Genomic DNA, 26,888 nt, shown 5'->3' on the forward strand with positions numbered 1-26,888 from the left:
CAACAGCCACCTGCTGCAGCCAACAAATATGCTTTATGCAGCTCCCAATACCTGTCTGATACTCTCAGCATCGAAATTAGTCCCTATAAATTTCCATTGTTATCTTACTGTACTCTGCATCAAAGTTATTCTTCATAATCTCGGTTACTCCCCTAACACAATCTGACTGAACTTGATACAACAACATACCTGTCTGACTGCACACTCTGAGATTGCATGGCTATCTGAATTCGCTCTCTCCAAGGCCCCAAAGGTATCTGGCTTCTAGCCAACGAAAAAGACAGCTCCATGCCTGCGTTTTTTGCTGTCCTAATTGACCAATCACCTGTCATGTTTTTCGGCGTGACGGTCTAGTCCAATCAGAGCTCGAGTAGAGCGCACATGAATGCATCCTTCTGGCGCTCTTGCTCACAGATAAATCTACCAGGTTGTTCCGAGTAGCTGCTCTCGAGAAATCTGAAGAGCCAGTGAAACCCCTCGCCTAAAAATGTATGGGGAACGAACGTTTCCCCATCCGTGCACGCACTGCTAGTGACATAGGCCACACAGGAATGTGACGCTGTCCGTTCCTCCTTTATTTTAGTGCGCCTATTCTGCCATTGTCACGAAATCTAACGGACACTCCCAGCCCTCCTCAATCAAGGCAGAGCATAAACATCTTCCAACATCTAGATAAACTTATATTGCCATGAAATGCAGTCAACAGACGCAGAGTATAAATTGTTTATCAGAAAGGGCACTTAAAATAAAATGCAGGTTATGCAGACACATCCTCTGGGCATTAGAATCATTACCCAAAAATTAATATGATTCCTAGTTAAGTTAATGGCCAAAGAAACTGGTACACCTGCCTAATATCGTGTAGGGCCACCGCGAGCACTCAGAAGTGCCACAACACGGCATGGCATGGCCTCGACTAGTCTGAAGTAATGCTGGAAGGAACTGACACCATGAATCCTGCAGGGCTGTCCGTAAATCCGTAAGGGTGCGAGGGGGTGGGGGGGGGAGAGAGAGATCTCTTTTGAACAGCACGTCTGGGGAGTTTGGTGATCAGCGTAAGTGTTTAAACTCAGAATAGTGTTCCTGGAGCCACTCTGTAGCAATTCTGCGCGTGTGGGGTGTCGCACTGTCCTGCTGGAATTGCCCAAGTCCGTCGGAAAGCACAACGGTCATGAATAGATGGTGATCAGACAGGTCGTTTAATGAACGAATCCTGCAGGGCTGTCCGTAAATCCGTAAGGGTGCGAGGGGGTGGGGGGGGGGGAGAGAGATCTCTTTTGAACAGCACGTCTGGGGAGTTTGGTGATCAGCGTAAGTGTTTAAACTCAGAATAGTGTTCCTGGAGCCACTCTGTAGCAATTCTGCGCGTTTGGGGTGTCGCACTGTCCTGCTGGAATTGCCCAAGTCCGTCGGAAAGCACAACGGTCATGAATAGATGGTGATCAGACAGGTCGTTTAATGAACGAAGTAAGAGCATATGGACTATCAGACCAATTGTGTGATTGGATTGAAGAGTTCATAGATAACAGAACGCAGCATGTCATTCTCAATGTAAAGAAGTCTTCCGAAGTAAGAATGATTTCAGGTGTGTCGCAGCGGAATGTCGTAGGACCGCTGCTATTCACAATATACTTAAATGACCTTGTGGATAACATCGGAAGTTCACTGAGGCTTTTTGCGGATGATGCTGTGGTATATCGAGAGGTTGTAACAATGGAAAATTGTACCGAAATGCAGGAGGATCTGCAACGAATTGACGCATGGTGCAGGGAATGGAAATTGAATCTTAATGTAGACAAGTGTAATGTGCTGCGAACACACAGAAAGAGATCCTTTATCATTTAGCTACAATATAGCAGGTCAGCAACTGGAAGCAGTTAATTCCATAAATTATCCGGGCGTAGGCATTAGGAGTGATTTAATATGGAATGATCATAAAAGTTGATCGTCGGTAAAGCAGATGCCAGACTGAGATTCATTGGAAGAATCCTAAGGAAATGCAGTCCAAAAACAAAGGAAGTAGGTTACAGTACACTTGTTCGCCCCCTGCTTGAATATTACTCACCTGTGTGGGATCCGTACCAGATAGGGTTGATAGAAGAGATAGAGAAGATCCAACGGAGAGCAGTGCGCTTCGTTTCAGGATCATTTAGTAATCGCGAAAGCGTTACGGAGATAGATAAACTCCAGAGGAAGACTCTGCAGGAGAGACGCTCGGTAGCTCGGTACGGGCTTTTGTTGAAGTTTCGAGAACACACCTTCACCGAGGAGTCAAGCAGTATATTGCTCCCTCCTACGTATATCTCGCGAAAGGACCGTGAGGATAGTATCAGAGAGATTAGAGCCCACACAGAAGCATACCGAAAATCTTTCTTTCCACGAACAATACGAGACTGGAATAGAAGGGGAACCGATAGAGCTACTCAAAGTTCCCTCCGCCACACACCGTCAGGTGGCTTGCGGAGTATGGATGTAGATGTAGATGTCACCTATCAGAGTCGTACCTAGACGTATCAGGGATCCCATATTACCCGAACTGCACACGCATCACACCATTACAGAGCTTTCACCAGCTTGAACAGTCCCATGCTGATATGCCGCATCCATGGATTTATACCCGAACACAATTTGCGGAAGGGTTGCACTTCTGTCACGTTGAACGATTCTCTTCAGTCGTCGTTGTTCCCTTCTTGCAGGATCTTTTTCCGGCCGCAGCGATGTCGGAGATTTGATGTTTTACCGGATTCATGATATTCACGGTACAAAAAAAAAATGGTTCAAATGGCTCTGAGCACTATGGGACTTGACATCTGAGGCCATCAGTCCCCTAGACTTAGAACTATTTAAACCTAACTGCCCTAAGGACATCAGACACATCCAAGCCCGAGGCAGGATTCGAACCTGTAACCGTAGCAGCCGCGTGGTTCCGGACTGAAGCGCCTGGAAACGATCGACCACAGCGGCCGGCATTCATGGTACACTCGTGAAATGATCGTACGGGCAAATCCCCACTTCATCCCTACCTCGGAGATAGATCGCTCGTGCACCGACTATAACAAAACGTTCAAACTCACGTAACTCTTGATACCCTGCCATTGTAGCAGCAGTAACCGATGTAACAACTGCGCCAAACACTTGTCTTATATAGGCGTTGCCGACCGCAGCACCGTATTCTGCCTGTTTACATATCACTGTATTTGCATACGCATGCCTGTACCAGCTTCTTTGGCGCTTCAACGAGGTACAAAAAAACATACGTTTTTCATAGCCCTCTTGCTCAGAGCAAATTTCCGCAGAGAATTATGTTTTTCATGAAAGGATGAGGAACAAGGCAATGTAGGCTCAAGAGACATAAACATTATCATATAAATAATGGCTCTTAAGGGGACACTAACTCCAATTCAAACACACTGAATATCCCAAGTGATCCAAAATATACCTTACTAAGGTTTTATAAAAGAACTATGAGCATAAGTTTGTTAACGTTAACATATAGATGCCCAGGAATCCAGATAACATAAGATTAGTGACTATAATTACAAGCGTGTTGAGAATTAAGACGCTTATATCATCCAAAGGGATGTCTAATAAGGATAAGACGAGAGTGTTGCTGAAGGCAAGGTATGATTCTGAAGCAAGTATCGATAGGCAAGACTTATAAACAATTTCAGGGAATTTTTAGACTAGTGCTATTACACAAGGTAAAGCGTACAGCGAAAATAAGAGCCATTTTCCATTATTGCCATCACAACATGTTTATTAATAAAGGCTGAGTTGAAACACATATTACTAACAAAGATTGTGTGACACAAAGTGAGTCAAACTAGTGTAGATTGTTGCAACAGCTATACAGCGCACAATACAAGGCTTTATATCACTGTGTCGAAACTAATGTGGGTATCGCAAACAAAACAGGAACTTGCAGAGTATTCAACATTATGTACTGACTCAAATCATGCAGATTTAAGTAAGACTAACTGAGATCGTAAACAAAAACAGTGTAAAAGTAAGAGTAAAATGAATATGTGTAGATTAACACGACAAAGATGCTATACAACTATATGTCAGGTCGTACAAACAAACAAAGCTTAATCAAGAGAGAACAATTGACGTAGAGCAGTACGCGAATGTTTACATTAAACTGTGAAGAACACAGAGTGAGCGACGACACAGAACAAGTCGTTAAAGACAATATGGTTGGAAAGTATACTATAACATACGAATTAATAAAAATACTAAACAGACATTTAAAATAAGCATTACAAAATTACAAGTCTATAAAATAAATGGATAACTTGTTGCTCTTCCGTGCACACAGTAAATTAACCTTGTTTATTATGGGTAGCCATGAGGTATTTATTATTACTTCGAGAAATAAAGGTAATTAATTTCGTTGTGATTTACAAGCACATTTCTATACTTCCGGTACACACTGAAATCACCGCATCGCAGCACCATAACACGACGCTAGAGGGACGAAAGCAAAATGGCCCATTCTTAAAGCGAGCTTCGTCAACCGAAGATTTGTATTCTGCTCTTGAACTAGAACAACGCTGCAACAATCCATTCTGGGTTGTTGGAAGGGTACAGCAACAACGCACCACCATATGACATGGTGGTTAGGTGGCGCAAACGCTTCCATTGTGGCCAAACAAAGTCTGAATGACGAAGAACCAAGTGGCAGACCATCTCGCTGTGGTGATGGAATCGCAATAGAAGTGGAGTCCCTGCTGCTCGATCACAAGCGTGTCATATTTGCGGTGAGAGTATAAAAAATGAAAACAATGAAAGATCAGTTGTCAACATTTAGCACATTTTGAACATGACAAATGATGTCGCTCTCTGGTTTCGTCAACTGCTCCGAAAAAGCTTGTCAAACTGATGCCTCTTTACTGACTCCCTCTTTTCACGGATGAAGAAACCATTCCGTGGTTGACATTACCAGAGTCACGATGAGATGTTTTCTGAGGTGAATACCCAAAATGCAAAACTCTACAATCATGGCCAGCGCCACATCATCAATGTTTACATACAGTTGCGACTAGACCTATTTTTTGTAAACGTGTTTTTCTTTTTTACGGTAATCTAACTTATTTTCACTAAAGTAAGTTTGTTTACATACTATTGAGACTAGGCCTAATCTTTTGTAAACGTGTTTTCTTCTTTTTCAGTAATTTAATTTGACTTATTCTCGCTAAAGTAAAATTTTTACCATGAGTAAAAAGTGCCTGACGTGCCGTAGAATTGTTAGCTCCAGGGTTTGGTGTGATAGCTGCAGTAGTTTTTTTTTTCCATTGGGGTGGTGACTTTAGCGGCGTGGGAAATGGGGAAGTGGATCGGACTCATCAGTGGTTCTGTAGGATATGCAGTTGAGATAGGAAAATAGTGGAACAGGAGGGGAAAATTGCTGCCCTTCAGGCACAGTTAGAGCAGACTAGGGAAGATCTCAACAGGTTAAGGAGGGAAAAGGGTAAAGAGAAGTGGGAAGACGCAAGAGGTAACAGGAGGAACAGACCTAGAACTTTGTCAGACAGCTTTGTGGTGAATGTGAAGAATAAGTTTGACCTGTTCCTTCAGTTAGAAACTGATGAGCCCCAGACAGAGATAGGTGTAGAGAGCGCACAACAAACTATCATTCTGTAGGGAAGTCAGCAGAGAGAAAGTAAGTTTTGTTGTTGGGTAGTTCGCATGCCAGAGGTGAAGGCCAACTTTTGAAGGACCAGTTAGTATCAGAATACCAGGTCACAATTTTTTTTTTTTTAACCTAGTGTTGGTTTGGGTCAGGTGACAGGGGATTTCGGTACACTCTGTAAAGATTTTACCAAGGAAGACACCATGGTTATTGTGGGTGGGCCAGGCAATAGTATGGACAGAGATCCTGGGTACAATATAGAGTGTGACCTGGCAAAGATTCCATCAGCAACGAGACATACCAGTGTTGAGTTTGTGTCTGTTCTGAGACGCCATGACGACCACATCTAAACTGTTCTGCCAGGAGAGTTAACTTGGAGTTTCAACGGCTACTTGGGTCGGGTTTGCAATGTGAATGTCAGACATAGGAGATATAAATATAAAAACTGTGAAACGTCCCCTTAGAAAAATTATACATGACTGTGTTTAAACTGACACACAGTATTTTTAGCGCAACGCAATCTGACTTTCAAAAATCCCTACAAAAGAATGGCCCTGACTAACATTAACCTATACCTTTCACAAATCACTTACCTCACAAAAATCTTAGTTACTCGAACTACTGCAATACAGCGAGCGCCACTACCGCCAGCTAAATAAAAGATTCAAACTACTGAAGGCACTAACTACTAATAGGCATAGTTAGCAAATGAAACATTTTGATAGAGAACAAACAATGTATTTACCTTACTAGTGTTCAAAAGTAATAATATATATAGCAGTTCATGACATCCAGTCTTACAAATTTCAAAAGTCCATCTCTCTCCCCACATCCACCACTGCTGGCGGCTCACCTCCAACTGCACAACGCTACGCGCTGTTCACATCCAGCTGCCCAACACTACAATGGCAGACAACAATGCAAACTAGCCACAGACTGCACACAGCACAGCCAGTGATTTTCATACAGAGCGCTACATAACGTTGCCAACAAGAAAACATAAACAGCTTACTTACATAGCCCCCATGTTCCCCACAAAAAATGTTACAAATTGTTTTGGGCAGTGGCCAGTAATGTTTTGATAAAATTTTTCATAATTACAATAACAAAGATATCAGATGCACACACTTATTGATACAGTGTTGGTCAAAAGCTAAAATTTTCTCACAGTCCATAAAGACAGTCCTGATCGTTCATCATAGTAAAATTTCATTGTTTTTCTCAAAGTCTGAGCAGTAAAAGAAAATGCACACGGAAGAAGTGGATTTCCATGCAGTCTTGAACAAGTAGTGTTCTCCTTCCAACGGAAAGACAGTGCTGACTCTCCACATCTACTCTGTAGGAATCAACATGGATTCCGTAAACAGCGATCGTGTGAGACCCAACTCGCTTTATTTGTTCACGAGACCCAGAAAATATTAGATACCGGCTCCCAGGTAGATGCTATTTTTCTTGACTTCCGGAAGGCGTTCGATACAGTTCCGCACTGTCGCCTGATAAACAAAGTAAGAGCCTACGGAATATCAGACCAGCTGTGTGGCTGGATTGAAGAGTTTTTAGCAAACAGAACACAGCATGTTGTTTGAAGTTGTGCGCCCTAAAACCACAAAAAAAAAAGACATGTTGTTATCAATGGAGAGACGTCTACAGACGTTAAAGTAACCTCTGGCGTGCCACAGGGGAGTGTTATGGGACCATTGCTTTTCACAATATATATAAATGACCTAGTAGATAGTGTCGGAAGTTCCATGCGGCTTTTCGCGGATGATGCTGTAGTATACAGAGAAGTTGCAGCGTTAGAAAATTGTAGCGAAATGCAGGAAGATCTGCAGCGGATAGGTACTTGGTGCAGGGAGTGGCAACTGTCCCTTAACATAGACAAAAGTAATGTATTGCGAATACATAGAAAGAAGGATTCTTTATTGTATGATTATATGATAGCGGAACAAACACTGGTAGCAGTTACTTCTGTAAAATATCTGGGAGTATGCGTGCGGAACGATTTGAAGTGGAATGATCATATAAAATTAATTGTTGGTAAGGCGGGTACCAGGTTGAGATTCATTGGGAGAGTGCTTAGAAAATGTAGTCCATCAACAAAGGAGGTGGCTTGCAAAACACTCGTTCGACCTATACTTGAGTATTGCTCATCAGTGTGGGATCCGTACCAGATCGTGTTGACGGAGGAGATAGAGAAGATCCAAAGAAGAGCGGCGCGTTTCGTCACAGGGTTATTTGGTAACCGTGATAGCGTTACGGAGATGTTTAATAAACTCAAGTGGCAGACTCTGCAAGAGAGGCGCTCTGCATCGCGGTGTAGCTTGCTCGCCAGGTTTCGAGAGGGTGCGTTTCTGGATGAGGTATCGAATATATTGCTTCCCCCTACTTACACCTCCCGAGGAGATCACGAATGTAAAATTAGAGAGATTAGAGCGCGCACGGAGGCTTTCAGACAGTCGTTCTTCCCGCGAACCATACGCGACTGGAACAGGAAAGGGAGGTAATGACAGTGGCACGTAAAGTGCCCTCCGCCACACACCGTTGGGTGGCTTGCGGAGTATAAATGTAGATGTAGATGTAGACATGCAGACAGGTAATGGGCCATAACATAGCAAACCCACAGCAGAGTCATTCGACGTTTTGAAGAATATTGGTAGGTAGGTCATCACAGAGCAGACCCACTATAGTCTTGGTAGAGAGTATGGTATTGGTGGGCCACCAAAGGTGCAGACCCACTGCAGTCCTTGTAAAAATAATGATATTGATGGATCATCAAAGGTGTAGACCCACTGTAGTCCTTGTAGAGATGGCCAGCAGCCATCTGCTGCGACTGTGCAGGTGCACAGTCACCATCGAAGAGTCTTGCGGACAATATAGCAAGTCCATAACCACCACTTGTGCACTCACAAAGTTTTTGGAATTGTCCATAGAACCAGCAATGCTGTTATCCAGTCCCTTGCTGAATTATTAACACACGTGCAAACACTAACAGTCCCAACTTCTCACATATTGTCCATATACTATGACCAACAGAAATGTGTGCAGTGAAATGGAACTTAAAAGTTAATAATATGATGAACTGGTGTCAATTACAATTTTATAACATAAGAATACAATTACAAAGGTACAAAATACATCATTAAAGAACATAACAATACAGATAACATTTGTAGTACAAGCTTTACAAAAGAATCAAAATAACATATACATCAGTGTTACAGGAATTATGCCATGAGTATATACATAAAAGATCAGAATAACTTTCGAAACATCAACTTCACACATGAGCATTAAAACAGAACAGAACAATGTCTAAACATCTTTACAAAGAAAATAACATTGTCAGAAAAATTCTACAACATAACTCTTATTAGCTAAACACATTAAGACAGGAAATACACAAATTCACATAGTGTAATAACACAAAAATACAGGACAGGGTTTGTTTTCAGTGTGACATTTGGCACTGCAGTCCACCCCAAAACTTCATTCCATATATCTTTCCTCTTATTTCAACATTTGGTTCCACCAAAAAAATTCTATCCAAGCATGCTTTCTGTATTTATATGTTTACACATTTCTTACCTCATTATTTATTTTCCATTATCTTACCTCATCAGTTATTTCCAAGAAAATCCTACCTAAACCTGTTGTCCCTAAACCCTACTTTTTTTGTTCATATCCTCTTTTAAAGTACTTTTTTGGCCAAACCATTTTCTTATAGCTACTCAATCCATTTCTTCCAAATCATCACAACTCGTTCTCACGTATAGCCTACCCCATCTTAAGCTAACTTAAATCTACTGAGCTCAGATGCTAAACTAAGGGACGAGGCAATACAGCAGCACAAAACAATTAACACAAACAGCAATCACAAAAAATGGAAATTGGCAAAGCAAGCAGCAGTAAAAGTAATAACTTATACCTACACATGACAAACCCACAAGCAGAAAAAATAGTACACTAAAGACAACAATGCAGATAAGGGAAATGTATATTCACATCTTAATGTCTATGTAACTAAAGTGGTGCACCACAACAACTTATTGTAAAAAAAATATAACCATGTACTTGAAAAGAAAATTATGTATGCAGTTACTGTTACTAGTCCCTTCTTATTGTTCTTTCCTTTCCAAGTGCTCTTTTTTTGAAGAATGTGGATCATAAAATTATTATTTAATAGATCTGTTGACAGAAACTGTTCACATTAACAAATGCATTTAATTTAATTTTATAAAACCAATGCTGCAACACAGCTGGAAACCAGATATCAAATGAAATAAGCAACTATGTACAAAGTAAAGCATAAAAATATCATTCAATAGTCATGTTGCAATTCATAAGTTAGTAGAAATTCTCTCTACTCTCGTAGAAAGACGCTTGTCATAATCAGGTGTGCAGATGTAAGTACCTTTCCAAGTAATGAGTGTGTCGTATTTGCGATGCTTTCTAGAAAGGAATGTCAATAGCGAGGATAATGAATGGCCTCTTTTTTTCCTCCACCTAATGGCTTTCTTTTGTCAGACGACTATCTCTCAGCTGGGCGCCCAAAACGCATTACGTCAAGGTCACTTACCTCTCTTACCGAAATATTTACGACAGCAGTTTCCGCTACAGTGGCAGTCTCATATAAAAAAATTTCACAGCTTGAGAATTTGCGTTACAAATGCGTAGAAACAAAATCCTATAAATATGTGTCCAAAAAATTTTCGCCAGCATAGTGATACATTAACGCATATACACACATTTCATAACTCTTAAAGTACGATTCTCGGTTTCCAACATCCTTTTTCACAAACCAGAGTCCCTAACTGCTACTCATTATTCCTTGCTTTATTACACATATACATATTCGTAGACATTTCTTCAATATTTCATCGTAATAAATACATAGCATAATCAAATTCCTCATATAGCATCAGCTTATTGATTATAAACATACCGCAACAGCGTAATACACATCGTCTTCATAACATCATAAAACCTCAGCCAAATCTCAAAATCGTCGTAGCTTCCTTTAATAATTTCAAAACCTAAAAAAATTCTCTGCTCATGCCAAAAGTGTCATCTACCTCAAACGCACTTTAAAAATCATGATCCCATACCAAATACATCATTCAAAGCTCTCGTAGTATCACAATGGTTCAAAAACAAATGAACAGTTCACAAAGTACAGACAAAATACAGTTTCATAAGTGTGAAGTTATTCAACTGTGTAATTACGTAAACATCTGTCACTGATGTAGTAAAATAAATGTTTGTCTCTTCCAGTTAAATGATCAGATAGCTGTGTAATTTGTGTTAGAGAAATATGGTACCGATGTGTAAAGTTGTATAAGCAAATACCATATTAGCTAGGGCTCCTTGTGCTTGCCAAACACATGGTACACAAAGTAAGCGTGCAGCCCCCTGAGGATTCATGTAATTACACCCTCAGGTGTTACTGATTACAGCAATGGAATGAAATGTATCACGGAAAACTTTCTTTGTAATTCAAAAATCTTTAAAAATAAATGTTTTAGTACAAAATTAATCACTCACTGTAGCGCTAAACTGTGCGTCTTGTTGTAAGATAATCTCTGTGGAAGTGTCGTAGTTATCGTCCTCCGAAAGCTAAGTTCTGCAGAAGTCAATGTACTTACCTCATGATAAACAAAAGTGAAATGCTTTGCGTATAGATATCTTACTTATTACGCTTACTGCCGTGATGAAGAAAGTACTGTGCTGTAACGTATTGTTGTGCTACAGAAAAGGCTGTCTCATTGTAGCTATACCACAAAAGTTACTACTAAAACATGTTTTCCTTTCCAGAAGAATTGAGAAAAACTGTGCAGATACAAAACAGAAACACTGTAAAAGCAACATTGTAAATTGTCACTCATTAGTAGGGTCGTGATAAAATTGTGGAGCTGTCACATAAACTAACTAACCACTGTGTCATCTGGTATCTCGCAGAAAGTATTTTAAATCCAGAATGTATTTTCAAGTAAACCAAAATGTTGCATTAAAATCTCATTAGCAGTACTGGTAAATGTTCTAAGTACGTGAGCCTTATAGTCGTTACGTAATCGTGCAACTAACAAGCAAGAATGTACACATACAATAACACTGTGTCGTCTGTTCACAATAACAATGCATTCGTAATTTCTGTTTAAATAATTTGTATTGGTTCTAGACTGGATAGTCAATTCAAAACATTGTTGCATGTTAACAGTTTCTCAATGTGACAAATTGTACTAGTAGCGTGAAGTGAAAAGTTTTATGGCAAAGACTAAATTAAAAAACAGATTATCTTTCAATAAACGGTTTTACTTGTGAAATGTGGTGGAATCCTTTACTCTTGCTAGTGGACAGAGTTTAAACTTCAAAGCAATTATCATGTTGTATACGTCGGTAAGGAATGCTAAAATTTTTCTCAAGGTTAGCGTCTATGGTATTTTTCGCTGAGCCAGCCGGCGCACGTGGCTGCCTGCGGTGCGAGTCATTGTCTCTTTGTTGGCGCGCGTCGTTATTGGGATTAGGAGACCTCACTTCTACAAATTCACCTTGTCGAGAGTGCCCTGCTCTGTTTGAATCTTGCCAGTTCTGATGCAATTCAAGTCTGTCGTTACGATTATATCGTCTGTCGTCATGTCGGTAGTTCCTGTAGTTTCTTTCTTGTCGGTTAAGTGGTGGAGAATTTCTCCCTGAATTATCACTGCACGGTGGACCGTTGTGTCCGACGTTATTCTGTCTCCCGTGATAATAATAGTTCTGGTTGCCATATTGTCTGTTTCTATGATTGTCTCTGTTATATTCATTACTACGGAAATGCGATCTTTCTCTGTAACTCTTACTACTGTGCCAACGGTTGTCGTCTGTTTTGGTCACGATTTGTGTTGTGAGAATAGCCTTGTCGTGTCAAGTTATTATTTCTTTCATCGCGGAATCGCGACGGATGTGACCTGTAATTGTTGTGTTCCTGTTTTCGCGTTCCGCGATTGTCAGTGTCAATTTTTAATTCTTGTAAGAGTCCCTGAAAAGCTTCAATGTCGTCCTTGCAACGTCCTGCCAAAATAATATGTCGCAAATGTTCAGGTAATTTGATTAAGCAAATGCGGATGAGTTCTGAGGGGCTGTATGGGTTTGACAGGTACTGATTCTTGTGCAACATGTCTTCAAAATATTTCACAAGACTGGAAAATTCAGATTGTTCGAAATGTTTCATCGTTATGATGCTATGATTTACTCGGTCTGGTGTAGCTTGAGACCAATATGCTGAGAGGAAGGCATGATAAAATTCTCCTTCACTGTGGCAATCGTGAATGAACGATCGCATTCTTACGGCTGGTTCATTCTCTAAGTAGCCACACATAAATTCTAATCTGTGCTCTAATGACCAGTTGGAAGGATAACAATGAGAGAATTTGTGGAGCCATGCTTGTGGATGAATGTCGTTGCCAGAATTCTTAAATGTTTTGAATTTACGTGTAGTAATGAACAGCTTATAGTCAAAATCATCACGTCGGCGAGTCGAATGTCGGTCATTGTTACTTCGTTTCGGCGGTTCCATCTCAAAATTCGGTCCACCTTGCCAATTTCTTTCATAATTTCCGAAGTGTCCTGTGTTATTATTTTGTGGTTGTTCCGTATTTCTATGTCCCTCTTCCTGTACTGGAGCGCGAGTGTCCTCTGAAATATGTAATTATTGTATTACTTGTGCCAACTGATCTTGTACTTCGCGGATTTCTCTTTTGTACTGTGTATTGATTTGATTTTGATTTTGTTTGAATTTTCTAATTTGTTCATACTCTTCAGTATCCGTGAAGGCTACAGGTCTTGTGTCATTCAGATCATCATCTACCTTTGTAGATAAGTTAGTAAACTGATCTGAAAGTTTGGCTACTTTATCCGACTGTGAAATTATTTCCTCTGTGTGTTTTTCTGAACCAAGTTTGAGTGTCCATTTGTGTTGAAATCGTATCTACTGTGTCCTTTACGTTTTCCTGAGATTTTGCAAGTTGCGTAACCGAATTGGTAGATGCAACTTAGTCAATTTCAGCTTGCAAGTTGTCGTGATTTTCATGAACAATAGTTTGCAGTTCTTTTAGGGCTGCTTCGTGATTCTGTAATGCATTTTCATGACGCGAAAAAATAGGTTGGAAATGCTCACAAATTTGTGTTTTTACGTCATTACAGACTTTTTGACATTTCGATTCAATGTTATGTAACTCAGTAGTTAAATCTTCACGTATTTGTTTAAGTGTGGTGTCTAACTTCCGAAGATTTTGTTCCATTGTGTCTAACTGTTGCTGTGTTTGTCTCTGGTGTTGTTCCATTGTGTCTAACTTTTGAAGATTTTGTCCCATTTGTTTCTGATTTTGTTCAAGCGTTGTGTCTAACTTTTGTAGCCTTTGTCCCATTTGTTGCATTAACTGTAATAACAGTGCACTGGTGTCTGAAACATGTTCCTCAGTGCTGTTCGGCAGTGCATTTGAACCGGCAATATTCGCATTTTGAAAAGCAGAATATGTGTCTTGATTTATTTGAGAAAACGGTGAGGACGCAAAACCTGAATCTACAGTATTTGCAAGATTGTGTCCTGTCATTTCGGAATCCTGAGGCGAGCTGTTGCCGACCGATCGATCGATCGATAATGCTTCCCTGTTCACTAATTGTTTCACTGCCTACACCATTATTTGCAGCCCGCTCCATTTCCCTATGCACAATTACCAAATTACTACTTTGAACATTAGTTAATTCATTACATGGTGGCGCTAACACACTACTTTCGTCTTCACTGTCATTTCTCAGTTTACTTTGGAGCCTAGTATTACGTTTTTCACACGCCATAATTGTCACAATATTTCACACGACAACACAGAAAAACACAATTTGAAGAGGAAAAATAAGGGAACACATTAACATAGCACTGATAATAATATCTAGTTAATTGCAAGCTCAGCTGCGAAATACTTGGTGCAAATTTACATGCATGCCGCACCTGTTTTACTGTACAACAATGAAAGACTGCAACTACAAAGGAGATTCTCTCTACAATTACGCGCTGTCAATAAACAAAATCTACACTAATTACACAAACTACAAGAAAAAATCAGAAGATTCCAGTGAGGTATCCTCGGCTAAGGGTCGACATATGAAACGTCCCCTAAGAAAAAATTATACATGACTGTGTTTAAACTGACACACAGTATTTTTAGCGCAACGCAATCTGACTTTCAAAAATCCCTACAAAAGAATGGCCCTGACTAACATTAACCTATACCTTTCACAAATCACTTACCTCACAAAAATCTTAGTTACTCGAACTACTGCAATACAGCGAGCGCCACTACTGCCAGCTAAATAAAAGATTCAAACTACTGAAGGCACTAACTACTAATAGGCATAGTTAGCAAATGAAACATTTTGATAGAGAACAAACAATGTATTTACCTTACTAGTGTTCAAAAGTAATAATATATATAGCAGTTCGTGACATCCAGTCTTACAAATTTCAAAACTCCGCCATCTCTCTCCCCACATCCACCACTGCTGGCGGCTCACCTCCTACTGCACAACGCTACGCGCTGTTCACATCCAGCTGCCCAACACTACAATGGCAGACAACAATGCAAACTAGCCACAGACTGCACACAGCACAGCCAGTGATTTTCATACAGAGCGCTACATAACGTTGCCAACAAGAAAACATAAACAGGCTACTTACAATGGCATATTTTGCTTATTTTCACTCCACTATGTCATTTTGTATCATATTTTGGGGTAGCTCCACAAACCGCGAAAAAATTTTTAGAGTACAGAAGCGTATCGTAAGAGTAATGTGTAGTGTAAATCCTAGATCATGTCGAAACCTATTCAAAGAATAGGGCATACTAATCACAGCTTCCCAGTATATTTATTCCTTAATGAAGTTTGTTGTAAATAATACATCTCTTTTTCCAACTAACTGCCTAGTACACAGTATCAATACTAGCAATAAGAACAATATACATACAGACTTAATATCACTTACTCTTGCCTAGAAAGGAGTCCAATATTCAGCAACGAATTATTTTCAATAAGTTACCAGCAACCATTAAGAGTTTACTTTCAGACAAGGCACTATTTAAACATAATTTTAAAAATTTTTAGTGGCCAACTCCTTCTATTCCGTACATGAATTTCTCAACAAGTGCAGAAACCATTTTAATGAAAATTTATTATACTTTACTTTTTAACACTACTTGGTTGTAACAGCTAAGTAACTACCTACTGTGTGAATGATGAATGTATGGAAAGCAGATGTAAGTCTTATGTCTGTAAATAGTGGAAGTTTAATTTTAAATTTTGTACATAATTTGACTGTTCTTAACTGAGGATCACTGAAATGAATAATTTACTTTAACTGTTGACAATACTTGCTTGTAATTAGCCAAGTAACTAGATTCTGTGGGAATGATGGATTTAATGAAAGCAGATGTAAGTATTAAACCTGTAAATATTATAAGTTGAATTTTAATTCATGTACATAATTTTACTGTTTATTGACAGAGGATCATTAAAATTAATGAAACTTAAGTTTTTCTAATTACATTTTTGTAATGTGTTTACCTGACATGTTCCACACCCAGGAGGATCCCCTCTTTTGTGTGTCTATGGAATGAATAACTAATCTAATCTCATCATCGCTGGAAGAAAATGTGGCGCATTGTAGCCTGACTGTGTACAGGACTATAGTAGCACCACGTTTTATGATTTGACTTTTTTCTAGGTGATAATCAGAACTTTATGAATACCATCTGTACAGGTATGTTGCCTCAGCAGCAAGTACATTGATGCAAACAAGGTACACTTTAATAGTGTTATAATATTAGTATGAAACTTAAACATACAGACATGTAAGACCCAACTAACACCGTAATATGTTTTTACTTTGCATAAAAGAAATTTCTTGGCACAGGTAGTTCAACGTTTGTATCATGTAACGCTGGAAGAAATATTTTTCATAACTTTCAGGGGAAGAAACATTTTTTTCTGGGGAAAATATGCTGCTTTTGTTTTCTGTTAATTGATGAAAGTTTTAAGTTATCTGCTTTTTATAATGGATCGTTAGTAATCAATTTTATTTGTTCTGTGATACAGAAATCTGCTAAGAAGCATAAATAGTAGTGCCCCTCTGGGCCCTGGGCACTATTTCGTGCTGCCTGGCACAGAGAAGGAAGCCCTGTGTTCCTGCCAGCGCAATGACTGGTGACCAGGAGAAATCGCATGGCGGGAGTACAGTGGCTATCCGCCAGGTGGCGTTGGTGCTTGTAGCGCTGGCAGCTGTCCAGCCCTGGGCACCAGCTAACACCTTCGTCGTGCATCACCCACAGGACGACGGCGTGGACTGGATATCGAAGCTGGTGACGCCCTACAGGAATACTACAGCACTTGATCAGGTACAACACTTTTACAGAAATGCATTAGTCGCTATATTTACTTACAGTTATCTTTCAAAATTTATGGTAGTGCTACAGGAAGACAGCAGAGAGAGGAGTGAAAAATACCTTGTTGTGAAGAATATTTTCTGATGAAAATCAGTGAAGTGGTGCAATAGTTGAGACATTAAACTCCCACTGTCGATGAGTAGAGTTCAAATGCTCTTTCAGACTTGAGGATTTCGTGGCTTCCCAAAATAGCTTAAGTTGTATGCTGAGATGGCTCCATTAAATACAACAGTGACAAGTTCCTGCCACATCCTTGCCTAATCTGAGCTTCTGTCCTGGCTCTAATGACCTTGTCACCGACAGTAAATTATATAAGTTATAATATATACCCAAATTTCATCCCTTTCTGATTGACATATGAACGCATCGAGCAGTGGAGGCAATCCGTCTGTTACTAGATATTCCTCTCAGGCAGCAACTAGAGCATAATGTTGTGTCTTGTGCCAAATACACAGTTGACGACAATTATCCCTAGAAACGTTGTTTCCCACTAACTACTGTCAAATTTTAAACAGAAAACATTTTAATTGCAGTATAGAAAAGAAAAATCGTTGATGTAGTAAATTCAAAGATATCCAAAGACGTTTACACAAAATGAAAGTTCAACGAACTTCTGTACTGTTATCAAAAAGTTATGGTCATAAATGTCATATTTAATTTAGATATTCTGCATACACTTCACTCGCCAGAATGCGACATAACTGTATATTCTGTGCTTGTCAGGAAACAGTTCATGAAATGTGAAGTAACTGGCATATTGGCAATACAAGCACAAATGCAGTTAAGTATGGCAACATTAAGTTCTAATAAGTGCAAAATTTTCTCTTTACTTTCACATCACCGCAAAAGTAATTGTATTATCTATATCTATCCTAACGCTGCAGGTAGTCTCGCGGTAGCGTTCTCGCTCCCCGAGCACGGGGTCCTAGGTTCGATTCCTGGCGGGGTCAGGACGTCTTCATTCATCTTCATTACGGTCGGAGGAAGGCAATGGCAAACCACCGCAATGGCAAACCACCTCCACTAGGACCTTGCCCAGTACGGCGGTGCGGGTTTGCCGCATCGTTCCCCCACGCTCTGTCACGGAGTATGGGACTTCATCATCATCATCATCATCCTAACATTATGATCAGTTTTCATTTAATTTAGTGATGGGAGGATTACATGACTGCACGGTACCAGTTCTACGGCATCTGCAGTACTTCAGAGCAATAAATGTTCTCTATTAAATATGTGACTAACATTCTGTTTAGTGAGCGTATTTTGCCATGCTTTTCACTTCCACAACTTTCAAATTGACGTCTTCAACAAGGCAATGGCTGAGTTCCTCCTCATTCCTGCTAACTGAAGCTCCATATCGTACGTCACTGCAGATAAGACACTGAACCAAACCATCCTTGGTTGTTATGGAAGGGTTGTTCAACCGACACCGGTCTGCTCCAGACGCAAGTCATGGCAGAGAAGCGGTGCGTATATATTAGTCCATTGTATGGAATCAACACAGTAAGATGTGTCGACATGAAGATGTTACGTAATGGCAGAAAGGTACTATTGTGAATTGGGCGTGTCCATAACCACAACGTGAACGAAGTTGCACACTTTGTTGACGTATCAACACGTACTGCTCAATGTGAATGCATTTTTAACTGGCGTTGCAGGAGGGCTGGGTGTGGTGGCGGTTCTCTGTCAAAGATAGACGCAGATGGTGCAGGAGAATGTAGTTCGTAGATTCAATAACTTCTTTACTGCTGTTGGTTTACAATCACTGGACTCTGATAACCCTAGTAGTGAGCGGGCACCTCCACCACTGCTGCTGCGTAAGGGAAGGCTCGCATTTCCTAGCTTGTGTCGTGTCGGCCAGATGCAGCTGCTCTGCACTGAACAAGTCAGACTTCACCACGCCCAGTGGTGCAGGACATGGAAGTCACTTGTTAATACCTCAGGGGGGGGGGGGGGGGGGGATGGTTGGGCACTCACTTCGTACACCCAAGACAGTGGCAAAGTGCTGAGGTGCCCGAGCGCTCAGATGCTCAGCAGATGGGCAGGGATTCGTGGCCTGAGGGTGGCAGATAAGGCTGTGTCATCAGCACAGTGCTCTCCGTCACAGATTGGGCGTCACATAACTGCCCCACCTGTTCGATGACGACAAGCTGGTTAGGCCGAAATTAAATGCTGGTGCTGGTACTGACTGCGCGGTGGTATCTGTATTTGTTTGTCAATCCGATCGATCCGGAACAGAGGCAATGACCACCTATCGTAATTACCAGTGGCCTGGGCTGTAGAGACTTCCTGAAGACTGGACTGGGGTCGGAACATGAGGTCTGTTGACACAAATTCGGTTACTTCTGCTGATCACGCAGTTGAGTGATCAGTGCTGTCTGTCTGTTGCCGTGGCCTGATTGATGCTCTGGCCTCTGTCTGCTGCTTCAAGTTCTACCATAGTTTTATTCTCTTAGAACTCCACCCTCCTAAGAAAAAAAATCTGCCCTCGGATTTCAGTTGAAAATTTTTCTGTAACATAGGCACTAATTTCTCCCAAAATTATTTACATTTTACTTTTTTAACGTCACTCATGGTTACTTTTCGTCGTTCACATTAATTACACTTCTTTTCCGACCAAATTAGAACTTGGCTCTACAGTTTTTTTATTCACTGTTGATACTGTCCTTCGTCAGATTGTTTCCTGTCAGTACGTACCTTTTTGTACCACTATGTGGGTGGTAGCAGGTATCAGCGTTGCTTCCTAGTGCTACAATTTGATTTGTTTCCATCTACTCCTCCCTGCATACCATCCGCAAGTTTACTACTACCAGTCATTAACGGCTAACAAGGAGAGCACATACATTGTGATCTAAATCCTTTCTTAACTTATGAGGAACAAAACTGTACAATACGAACGGAATGGTTCGTGAATTACTGTATCGTTTGACGTCACTGGCCTCCATGACTCTGCAGTTCACGCACTGTCCGTTTGCTCCGTATTCTTAAATACGAGGGTTGTCCAGAAAGTAAGTTCCGATCCGTCGCTAAATGGAAACCACAGTGAAAATCAGAAACATTTTATTTGCTACACTTTCCAGATAATTCTCTACATAGTCGCCGCTCTGACTCCGACATTTGTCGGAGCGCTATCCCATATTTCCAACACCATCGTCATAGAAGGCAGCCACCTGTGCTTTCCGATAATTCTTTACACTGGTTTATAGCGCATAGCCTGCGCCGAAGTGTTGTCTTCTTATCCAGCGTTTCATTTAAACAGAGATGATACTCAGAACGAGCCAATTAGGGCTGTGTTGTGGGTGATCGAACACTTCCCATCGAAAATGCTGCAGGAGCGTCTTCACTGCCCCTGCCGAATGCGGCTGAGAATTTCCGTGAAGAAGCAAGTGCGTGACAGTTGTTTTAGTTGGGCTGCATTCATTAAGGCGAAGCCTCTCGGTGGGCCGTCCTGTGGCGGGAGTCATCGTTGTTCTAGGCACCTTTACTCGCTCACAACTGAAAAGAGCGTCTTGATGCGATCGACGGCCATACTAGAGACACTACCCAGCACATCTGTGCAAAGCTTCATCGGCTTTTCACTGTGGTGTCTATTTCGCGACCGACTGGAACTTACTTTCTGGACAACACTCGTATTAGCAATTCGGGAAAGTTTATTTACAAGGGGCGATCAGAAAGTTGTCGTTCAAAGGCTGTACATTCCGGAATCGGTATTCCAATTACGCAAAATCACCGTGGGTACTGAGGCCATCATTCCACTGACGTACGGTGTTGGAGATACGCGTTTGGTGAAACACGTGTTCTGCTGCCTGGAAAAGTCTGTTAACTGCCTGTCGCACATCCTTGTCCGACTGGATTCGTCGACCCGTAAAGGCCTTTTTTAGGGAACTGAAGGCATGGTAATCGCATGTGGAGAGATTAAGACTATAGGGCTGGTGCTCGAGTGTCTCCAACTTGAGCTGACGTAACTTTTGCTTTACATTTGCAATATGGGGACGTTCTTTAACATGAAGCAGTAGCACACCTTGTCACGCTGTATTATGCTATGGTGTTTTTCAGACATGCTACCCCATACACGTTCTTCACAATCCGATGGATGTCTCCTGTCCTTCGGCAGTCAAGAAACGAATAACAGCAATATGGTCCTGTTTGTGCGCATCTGGTAATAACGTCGCCATGGTTCACGTTTCCGCGTTTACCGTAGGCACGTTGGAAAGACACTGTTGCCACACTGATCTCTTGCCCGTTGGTGCTTATATATCCGCTTCGGAGTCGCACTACGTTGCACATACGTTGCAGCAACACCCTCAAATGGAGATTTTTCGATCGCCGCTTATACAATAGCAGGAGATTCATGGTAACTTTGCTTTGGTTGTGTTCTCAAGACATTGTGGGTCGTGACAAAATGCCATAATCTATTACTCCTTTCATTCTTTGTTAATGTTTAAATAATTCCTCACGCTCCGAGAGATTTATCTAGTGGTAACACTGACTTGGTACAAGACTATATCAACCCTACCTGTGCTGTACAATAATCCTACAATTTTCGTGACTACAGGCACTATACCAGTCCCAATTTTGAAGTATAGTAATCCTATAATTCTCCTTAACTCTTCCCTGGCTACAGACGCTATATAACCCTCAACTGCGTCGTGTAAAAAAATCCCTTTAATTCCTTTACGCCGGCCGAAGTGGCCGTGCGGTTAAAGGCGCTGCAGTCTGGAACCGCAAGACCGCTACGGTCGCAGGTTCGAGTCCTGCCTCGGGCATGGATGTTTGTGATGTCCTTAGGTTAGTTAGGTTTAACTAGTTCTAAGTTCTAGGGGACTAATGACCTCAGAAGTTGAGTCCCATAGTGCTCAGAGCCATTTGAACCAATTCCTTTACTTTCACATGTCTTCTAACATCTGACAGACTTTCACACTATTCATTTCCTTCGTTCACACTATTCATTTCCTTCGCTTGCTCGGCTATTGTTGGTGATGTATATCATGAACGCTGATTCTCGAAGGGCATGGAGCGGTTTAATTGGCGACGCCACATCCTTTTGGTACCTCAGCATTTTTACTGTTCTGAGACACAGTAACGTGTTACGAAGATAGTAAAACCTAACCAAGCAATACGGTGGCAACTTTTCACTCTTGTTCTAATTGATCAGCACTGTACCTGGCTTAACGAACCAAGTAGTACATGTTAACTTCTTTCCCTGGGGAGTCACATTTTCCCGGATTACATCTCCTAATGTTCCTAACTTAGCCATAACCTTCAAGTCACAAGTAATTCCTATCTTTAATTGCTAATATACATGTTATTTCTGTCATTCTTACTCACCCTAAAACATTTACTCTATACAGTTCTTCTTTACAATACAAACATTATGCCTATTCTGACTTATCGTTAAGAAATAACTGAAGTTTTAAGGATACCCAGGGTTTTCCATGCCTTAATCAGGCACACTCTCGGCGCTTCCTGGCGTAATGCCACTTCCCTCGATATCCCCAACAAACTACAGGATGAGTCTCGGTGCACGGAGCGGAATGCCCAGATAAAGTGTACTGCATGCATGTTACAAAACTTAGGGTTCAGCCCTCGGTCCGTTACCGAACACTATAATGGTATCTAACACCAAGACTGCAGCAAAAGTAGAGAAAGGATGTAGAGGAGCGCACGACTGACTATGTAAATCCAGACTACTACTTACATGTCTTGCTGTTCTAGATAATTCTTCAGCACTCTGTCTTTCTTCCAGCCACTCTCCTTCCCCCTTTGAAAATGTGGTTACAACGGAACCTGATTGTTGACTTTATCTTCAGTAGTTTCTTTGACATCAATCATAAAATTGGGAAGACGGTTCGTAGATACAAGAAATTCTTCATTGCAATTTCAAATTCAAATGGTTCAAATGGCTCTGAGCACTATGGGACTTAACATCTGAGGTCATCAGTCCCCTAGAACTTATAGCTACACTAACCTAAGGACATCACACACATCCATGCCCGAGGCAGGATTCGAACCCGCGACCGTAGCGGTCGCGTGTTGCAATTTCCTTAGAATTACTGGTCTTTGATGCTGCTAGCGTGGTTGGTCACCAAACTGAATATGTCAGCCAGTGTGCCGACCTCCAACATGGTGCGAAGGAAAAGCGCTGAGTCAGTACCTTACTGCAGCTGGTGAGTAAGGGAATGCTTGCATTTCCTGATCTGTGTCGTGGCAGCACAGCATAGCTAATCTACAGTGAACACTTCAGACAGCATAATGGCCACCGGCGCAGGACATGGAAGTCCATCATTGATATCATGGCTGGTACAGGGATGGCTAGGCACTCGCTTCGCATTCCCAAGACCCCCAAGTGTCCAGATGCTCAGGCGACTGGCAGGAATTCGCGGCTCAATTATGGTAGAAATGGCTGCATTATTGGCACAGCACGCTCTGTCGCACACTGGGCCTCACGTAAGTGTCTCAGCTGTTCAGTGATGACAAGGTGGTTCAGTCAGGTTTAAATGCTGCTGCTTGCTGACTTCATGATAGTAGCTGTGCTTATATATCACGCCGAACGATCTGGACCAGAGTCGATGACCAGGTGTCATAATTAGCAGTTGTTCAAGCTGTAGAGTCTTCCTGAAGACTGGCTTGGTGTCGGCACATGGAGGTCTGTTGACACAGGGCGGTTGCTTCTGCTGATCACGTAAAATGCTCAAGAATTGCGGTCGAATAAAGAAAGTGACAGAACCATTTGCAAACCCAACAGAAATTGCTACTGCCAGTGAATATTGGTCCATCTCAAACAGTTTCTGAAAGAACCCTGCAAAGGGAACTGCATGCTACGATCATTTGGAGTCAGAAGTCTCGCAACAGGACATTGCTCATAGTGGCACAAAAAGCTGTACATTGTGATCTATCGGCCATAAAAGAATCACAGCCTGCGTCCCAAACACAAAAGCCATCTGACAGTAGAGCTAGCAAATACCTGAGCAGTTTCAAGCTGAGGAAAGCCTTGGGGCGTTCCCCAGACCTGTACTGTACGCCCGAACAAGACAAGTAACATACCGGTCATCGATACGAATCCTTACCGTCGGGATAGAGTGCAAGTATACGAACCAATAGTGTCAGGCTAGAGTGTAAGCAGATGTTTGCAGATGCATTGGAGGTTTTCCAGGTTAGAAATGACAAATGGATACAGCCACAGGTTGTGGGATGTCAAAATTTAATGGGCGAGACGAACTTGCTAAGCGAAATATATGTGTTCTAGGAATAAGGTCATTGCTGATTGTGTGTTCTGTTTCTGTTGTGGGTATTGTGGGTGGTAGGCATCAGTTAAGAGAATTGTTGAAAAATATTTTTATTGGCCAGAAGAAGAACATGAGCTTGCTATTCAGATGCAAGTCCATCCTCAGAGAGAGGACTCTGCACAGCACTAGGATGGAGATTTACACTAAGATGACAAAAGTCATGGGATAGTGACATGTGCATATACAGACGGCTGTAGTATCGCGTACACAAGGTATAAAGGTTTCTGGAAGAACACTGCATGCTACTGTCATCTGGAGTCGGGTATCTCGCAACAGGCCATTCCCCACAGCAGCACAAAAAGCTGTACATTTTGATCTATAGGAGCTTTCATTTGTAGTCAGGTTATTCACGTGAAAAAGTTTCCGACATGATTATGACAGCAAGACGGAAATTAACAGACTCTGGAATGGTAGTTGGAGCTAGACGCATGGGACGTTCCATTTCGGAAATCCAGTATTTTGAGATCCGCAGTATCAAGAATGTGCCCACAACAGCAAATTTCAGGCATTACTTCTCACCACGGACAACGACCGAGAGCAGTGAAGTTTGCGTAGGGTCGTCAGTGCTAACAGACAAGCAGTTCTGCGTGAAATAACTACAGAAATCAAATGCCGAACATACGACGAACGTAACCGTTAGGATATTGTGGCGAAATTTGACGCTAATGGGCAATGGCAGTAGACGACTGCCACGAGTGGCTTAGCTAAAAGCACAACATCGCCTGCAGCGCCTCTCCTGAGCTCGTGCCCATATTGGTCGGCACATAGACGACTGGAGAACCGTGGCCTGGCCAGATGCGTCCCGATTTCAGTTGGTCAGAACTGATGGTAGGGTTGGATTGTGGCGCAAATCCCGCGAAACCACGGACCCAAGTTGTCAACAAAGGACCGTGCAAGCCATTGGTGACTCCATAATGGTGTTGGCTGTGTATACGTGGAACTGACTAGGTCCTCTGGTCCAACTGAACCGAACATTGAGAGGAAACGGTTATATTCAGGTACATGGAGACCTTCTGCATCCATTCATGGACATCACGATCTCAAACAATGATGGAATTTTTATGATGACTAAGCGCGATGTCACTGGGCCACAGTTGTTCACGAGTGGTTTGAAGAACATTCTGAACAATTCGAGCGAATGATTTGGCTACCCAGATCACCCGACATGAATGCCATTGAATATTAACCGGACATAATCGAGAGATGAGTACGTGCACAAAATCCTGCACCGGCAACACTTTCGCGATTATGGACGGCTGTAGAGGCAGCACGGCTCCTTATTTCTGCAGAGAACCTGCAACGACATGTTATGTCCATGTCACGTCGATCTGCTGCACTACACCAGGCAAAAGGAGGTCCGACACAATATTAGGAGGTATCCCAAGACTTTCGTCAACGCAGTGTGAGTAGACTGAAGTACTGCGAAGGTTACACTTTCTGGTGAGACTATATAGTAGGGACCTTACATGGAGATGCCACAGTAGACACATCGATAATTACCTTGTTGAGAGTTGTTTTCCGAGCGTCACTGCCACTAACGCCAGAACACCGGACATCCAACTCTACCCATTGCCTAACGATCTCGCACCGTCTGCCACATCCAGCCAGCCGCGAGATCTGCCAGCCGACTGCAATGTGCATTCAACCACGTCTCCAGCAGCCCGCCCATCGCTCGGTAAATGATTTCCACAACAGCAATACTATCAAAGTCTGACTGCTAATTCCGTTTGTCTCTTAGTCACCACGATTTAAAACCCTGGCAACGAACGTGAAAACCTTCTTATTGTTAATTGGCGTATTATTGTTGTACCGGATGTCCATAAATGTTCGCCGTGATTTCAAGATTAAATTTTAATTATATTTACGATTGTTTTTTATTACGCTTGTATTAACTTTGTTATATGTTCAAAGAGTTACATCATTTTGTTATCAGGGTGAACATTTATGCACACCCTATATTTCATTGATAGTATGGAAAGAGATGAAGTATTTATATATGAATCTGTTAATTACGTAGGCACTTCAGAAAGTAAATACACATGTTGTTCCACGGTAAGACTGTTAGGCAACGTGACTGGGGCATTGTTAGAAGAGAGCACATGTTCTGGGTCTCCTGAAAATGCAGTTTTGCTGTGGTACAGATAACAGGTGTATCACAGTGTGGACGTGAAATGGTGCGGGAACTCCCATGTTGGAGTACGCGGCGCAATACGAGTCTTGTGAGCAAAATAAGGAAATTCTACAAAAATTCACCATCAAATTCTGGTGGTATGCGGACCAAATCCAATGTTGCATCCTGCCAAGTGAAATAGTGCTGACGGTTTGACCGAGGTTGCACAGACGTGGGTGATGCTGATGAAAAATCCAGATCTTGCACCATGTAATTTACGTTAAGCTACATCTCGCAAAATTAACTAAGATTTCTCCAAAACTAATGAAGTTAATAACTGAGGGGACAGTCCTTACGATATAATTTTGAAAATTATTTTGCAAACTAAT

The 26,888-nt window shown here is 41.7% G+C and overlaps 1 protein-coding gene across 1 annotated transcript in view; it reads left to right on the forward strand.

The window, feature by feature from the left end:
* The window catches only part of LOC126237262 (uncharacterized), a 99,050-nt gene that overhangs the window by 41,104 nt on the left and 31,058 nt on the right, over positions 1 to 26,888 (forward strand). Inside the window, exon 2 of the mRNA XM_049947186.1 lies at positions 16,757 to 17,055. Coding sequence (XP_049803143.1) covers positions 16,858 to 17,055 — 198 coding nt within the window. The 5' untranslated portion in view covers positions 16,757 to 16,857. The remainder of the gene's footprint in view (positions 1 to 16,756; positions 17,056 to 26,888) is intronic.

Source organism: Schistocerca nitens, chromosome 2 (assembly GCF_023898315.1).
Source record: "Schistocerca nitens isolate TAMUIC-IGC-003100 chromosome 2, iqSchNite1.1, whole genome shotgun sequence".
NCBI classification, from domain to species: Eukaryota; Metazoa; Arthropoda; class Insecta; order Orthoptera; family Acrididae; genus Schistocerca; species Schistocerca nitens.